Here is a 5,747-nt window from a genome sequence, read left to right on the forward strand (position 1 = left end):
ATAATTTCTCATTAATGCCAATCATTCTCTTGCCATTAACATAACCTTCAGTAAATGATGTTTTCCAACTTACATTAGGCTGCAGCTCATATTTAGTCGTGAGCGGTGCTTTTGGAACATGTGTTGTTGTGGTCAATTTATCATAAGGGGATAATTTTGAATTGTCCAATTTACTCGGATCCTCTGTGGGAATGTTTAGTTCAAGGACTGCATAATTATTTGTGTTATTTTTATAAGCTTTTGGGAATTCAGAGAACTGCCACGCTAACTAAAATATCGAAAGAGAAGGCAAAAGGCACAAAGCCGAGGCAGGCAGCCCTTCTGGTTGCAGCAAGTGCTCGCAGCTGTGGCCTTGCCAGCAGCTCTCCCTCCAGCGGCCCTGCCAACTCGGAGAGGGCAGCCCAAGCTGACTCCTTTAGGATACTGCCATGGTGTGGACCACGCAAGCCATCCTAAAATTTTATATGGAAATACAAGGAACCCAGAATTTGCAAGACAATCTTTTTTTTGTCTTTTTCCGTGTCCGGCAACGGATCGCAACCCTCAGTGTCGCCCCCGTACCGGACTGGGACCAGCAACGGGATCGCAGCCCTTGGTGTTGCTCCCGCGCGTGTTGCTCCCGCGCCTCGCTCAGCCAGTGAGCGGGAACCGGTCTGTATGTGGGATCCGAACCCTTGGTGGGAGCGCCGCCGCACTTCCCAAGTGACGCACTATAGCAGTGCGCCACCAGGCCAGCCCCATGGACAATCTTAAAAGAAAAACAAAAATGGAGAACTCACACTTACAATTTTAAAACACGCACTATAGCAGTGCGCCACCGGGCCGGCCCCATGGACAATCTTAAAAGAAAAACAAAAATGGAGAACTCACACTTACAATTTTAAAACTTACCACACAACTGTAGTAATCAAGACGGTGTGGTTGGCATAAGGATAGACATATAGATCAAAAGAATAAAATTCAGAGTTCACTAATGACACGTATTCCTATGGTCAACTGATTTTCAACAAGGTTTTCAAGACCATTCAGTGGGAAAAAGCAGTCTTTTTAACAAATGTTGCTGGAAGAATTGGATATCCACATGCAAAAGAATAGAATCGGGCCTCTACCTTCCACCAAATACAAAAATTAATTCAAAATAAATCGAAAACCTAAGTGTAAGAGCTCAAACTATGAAGCTATTACGATAGAACATAAGTGTAAATCTTCATGACCTTAGATTAGGTAGCAGTTTCTTACATGACACTAAAATGGCAAGCTACAAAAAATAGAGAGAGATCAATTTGACTTCAAAATTAAAAAGTTTGGTGCTTCAAAGGACACTATTAAAAAATTAAAAGACAACCCATAGAATGGAGGAAATAATTTCAATCATGTATCTGGTAAGAGTCTAGTATCCAGATCATATAAACAGCTCTTATATTCTGGTGTTCTAGGCTGACTAGAGCTAATAATATTATATCACATATTTCTGGCTAGAGTAGAGGATCCTGACCTCAATCACCACAAAGAAAAGATAAATGTTCAAGGCAGGGACATGTATTTACCCTAAATGAATTATTGTACAAACATACATGTATTGAAACAACACACTGTATCCCACAAATACACACAATTAAATTTTTAAATTAAAAAAAGAGCTTTTACAATTCAACAATAAAAAGACAAATAACTCAATTTCAAAATGGGCAAAGGATTTAAATAGACATTTCTCCTAAAAAGATATACAGATGGTCACATGAAAAAATTCTCAACATTATTCACCAGCTGGGAAATTCAAATCCAAACCACAATGAGTTACCACTTTATACCTATTATGAGGGCCATAATAAAAAAATAAAATTAAGAAAGGACACTAGCAAGTTTGGGTAAGTATGTTTAGAAACTAAAACCCTCATGCACTGCTGGTGGGAGTGCAAAGTTGTGCAGCCACTTTGGAAAAGTTTGTCATTTCCTCGAAAAGTTCAACATAAGAGTTGCGATATGACCCAGCAATTTCACTCCTAGGTATATACCCATGATAAGTGAAAACATACGTTTATACGAAAACGTGTACACAAATGCTCACAGCGACATTATTTATGACAGCCAAAAAGTGGAAACAGTCCAAATGTCCACCAACTGATAGTGGATAAACATAATGTGGAATATCCATACAATATTATTCAGCCATAGAAAAATGAAATACTGACACCTGCTACAACATGAATGAAGCTTGAAATCATTATGTGAAGTTAAAGAAGCCAGACCCAAAAGCCACATATTATATGCTTCAATTTATATGAAATGTCCAGAATAGACCAGTCCATAAATACAGAAAGCAGATTGTTTGCCAAGGTCTGGGGAAAGGGGGAATGAGGAGCAACTGCTACTGAATGTCTTTTGAGGGTGATGAAAATGTTTCCAGATTAGATAGTGGTGACAGTTGCACAATTTGATGAATATACTGATAACCATTGAATTGTTCACTTTACACTGGTAAATGTAATGGTAAGTGAATTATATCTCAATAAAATTTTTAAAAACAAACACAAGAGGTGGACTTTGAGAGACCAATGATGAAAATGCACTATAAATCTAGGAATGAAACTCAAACCTCTGTGCAGGATGGGGAGGAATATTAATAAAATTGAATTAGGGCAAATGTAAGGGAAAGGGGTTTCCCATCCATTGCTGGTGTCAGTATAAACTGGCACATTCATAAATCTAGGAATGAAACTCAAACCTCTGTGCAGGATGGGGAGGAATATTAATAAAATTGAATTGGGGCAAATGTAAGGGAAAGGGGTTTCCCATCCATTGCTGGTGTCAGTATAAACTGGCACATTTATCTGAGTAAGTAACTTAGTAGCATCTATCAGAAAAGATAAGGCACATACCCTATAATTCAGGATTTTCATTTGTAGAAATTTAAAATCAATGTGTGGTTAGCACAGTTAGCACTCAAGGAATATTCTTTCCTATTATAAAGGTGATAATCATAAGGAGAGATGATAAATTATGCAATAAACTGCAGCCAAATTCAGCTCTGACTTCCGATTCTTTTTGGAAAAATAATAAGATAGTGTTCATACTACAGTGTGGTATGGCCATGAAATTTCTGATCTTTTAATCTTTGCAAGCTGCATAAAATGAAAAATGAAATTCTCCTCTAAAATATAGGGTCTTTTTTCTAGGGATTCTGAGCATGTACTAGCAGAACAGTTAAAGATTCTCATGTACAGTCTTCACCTCTTGAAAAAAGGGGCATAGTGAGGTGGGATTTGGGTGGAGTAGAGGAAACAAGGCTTGAGTCTCAGCCAAACCCCAAGAAGATGGAGAAAAGACAGGAATACTCAGAGGCTTCTGCAGGAAGCCTCATAAAAATGAGCAATTACTATGCAGAGATTGACAAAATCAATGACCACTAAAAGAAGTGCCTAAGTAAACCTGTATCTTTTTTCCCTTTAATTCTTTCTCCAGATGGTGATATCTCTTTAAATGTGGAATTGCTATTATTTGTAAACACTGTGCTTTGCTCACCAAATGAAGAGTTCTAACGAGGTAGAAAAAGTCCAAAAAGAGAAAAAATATGTCAATCTATTTTGCCAATTAATCATACCCAGACCTTTCGGTCTATGAAGACATACCCTGAAGTCAAGTAGCCCAGATTACAGGCAAAGCATCAAGCAAGGAGAAATAGCTTCTGAAATCTACCCCATAACACCAGAGGTGACAAGTGACAGCTAAACCTCCAGGACGCTCATTGCTTCACCACTCCTCTGGATCTGGTCCTATGGAAGCATGGAGTGTCCATCAACCCACCTGCCACCACCCCCCAGGTCTCATCTTCCTATCTACCCAGTATGGTGAGACATGGTGGGGGGGGGGGACAGGGATTGTGACATAAGTAAATGCCCTCAGGTGCTATATGTAAATGCCAGCCCATGAGCTTCCTGGCACGGACACCACCTGTGAAGGCCTCATAACAGTCAACTTCTTGCAACCCCCAAGCTGACGACCTGACCAGGGGGAAGAGGGACCCCTCCACTGGAGAACTGACTGCAGGATTCTGGTAGAAGAGGCATCAAGAGTAGTAGGGGCCAGGTGACAATTATGTAGGTGCCATGGAGACTGCTATGTGTGTTTGTTCTCCATGTTGTACATGGCAGAGATGTTGTCCTCACTTATGCTCCTGTCTGTGCTGCAAGTTCATCTTCACCTCGGAGCGGAACTGCACCTGTTTCCCCTGCCCTTACAAGGATGAGCGGAACTGCCAGTGCTGTCATTGCACCTGTGCAGAGAGCCCCAACTGCCACTGGTGCTGTTGCTCCTGGGCCAATGATCCCAACTGCAAGTACTGCTGCACGGCCAGCAGCAACGTCAAGTTCTACTACTATGAGAGCCGCTGCTGCCGCAATGCCACCATCACATTCCACAAGGGCCGCCTCAAGAGCATCCGTACCTCGTAAGTGCCAGGCACCCAATGAGGGGCCACATTGGCTCAGGAGAACTGGGGACCTCATACCAGCTGTGGGGTCCACAGGGCAACAGTGCCCCCCAAGTCCGTTCCTCTATCTGAAAAAAGGAGGCCAAGAATTTTGTAGCAATTAAGTGTCTCCTAAACAGCCACTAACTGTATATAGACCTTGAGTTCCAAATCTAAGCTCCATTAACTGTATGAATGACCACCACCGCACTCTTCTGAACCCAACTCTCTCATCTGTACAAGACAGTCATAGCTAATTCCTAATGCTTAAGCAACTTGCCAGGCACTGCACGCATGACCCCAGCTAATCCTCACCCCAAGCACACTGTGCCCATGAGGAAACTGAGTCTTGGAGAGTTTTATTTCCCAGGATCACACAGCTAGTATGAGGCAGTTAGGATATGAACCCAGAGTTTGTGCTCTTAACTTTAAAATGCCATACTGTGGGGCTGGCTGATTAGCTCAATTGGGTAGAGTACAGTGTTATAACACCAAGGTCAAGGTTTCAGATCCCCATAACTGGCCAGCCACTAAAAACTAAATAAATAAAATGCTATATGGCAAAATGGAGACAACAATACCTGCCATAGTATAGTAGGTATGAGGATTAATTTATGTGCTTCGTAATCTGTTATGTGATATAAAACTCTTGGTATCTATAACATTTATTAGAAAAATAAGAACTTTCATGGACCACTTTTGACCCCAACGACCTGTATAAGTACTCCAGACACCCATGAACTCCTGCTGGTCTTTTCTTTCCTATCCAGAAGTCATGGCACTTAGGGTCTCAGTTACTCATCTGGGGTATAAACCGTCCATGTCAGGCATGTCCTCTTCCTGCTCTGCCAGACCAGTCTTATGTCACACATGAGGGGAGTCTGGAGTGGTAAGGACAGACTTCTTAAAGGAGGAAAAACCATAGTTCAGCACCAGAAGATGACAGGATTAGAAAAGGCAGAAAAATGGGAGGCAGGTTTGAAGATTTTCAAGGTCAGAAAAGCAATTCTGTGAGCGAAGGTTTAGTGAATTCAGGTAGGTGTGAGGATTAATGTGTGTTTCCTAATCTGTTATGGGATCGAAAAATATAAATTGAATATGATCCATCTTGCAATTAAGCACTTAGTAGATGTTTATTAAATCTTCCTTTCCACCCATGGCCCTCTCATGGTGTTTGCATGAATATGTGTTTGCAGGAATTCTGAATGCAGGTCCAGAAATTCTAAGGCATGGAAAGAAGTGTCCATATTCCTTTCTCCTCTGAACTGCCTCATTCTCT

General features: G+C 41.3%; 1 protein-coding gene across 1 annotated transcript in view; it reads left to right on the forward strand.

Annotated features, from left to right (window-relative positions):
- Nucleotides 1–3,904: 3,904 nt before the first annotated feature.
- The window catches only part of TRIM42 (tripartite motif containing 42), a 26,760-nt gene continuing 24,917 nt past the window's right edge, over nt 3,905–5,747 (forward strand). Inside the window, exon 1 of the mRNA XM_008586624.1 lies at nt 3,905–4,447. Within this exon, the coding sequence (XP_008584846.1) occupies nt 4,107–4,447 (341 nt within the window). The 5' untranslated portion in view covers nt 3,905–4,106. The remainder of the gene's footprint in view (nt 4,448–5,747) is intronic.

Source organism: Galeopterus variegatus, unplaced genomic scaffold, assembly GCF_000696425.1.
Source record: "Galeopterus variegatus unplaced genomic scaffold, G_variegatus-3.0.2 Scaffold111, whole genome shotgun sequence".
In the NCBI taxonomy this organism is placed as follows: Eukaryota; Metazoa; Chordata; class Mammalia; order Dermoptera; family Cynocephalidae; genus Galeopterus; species Galeopterus variegatus.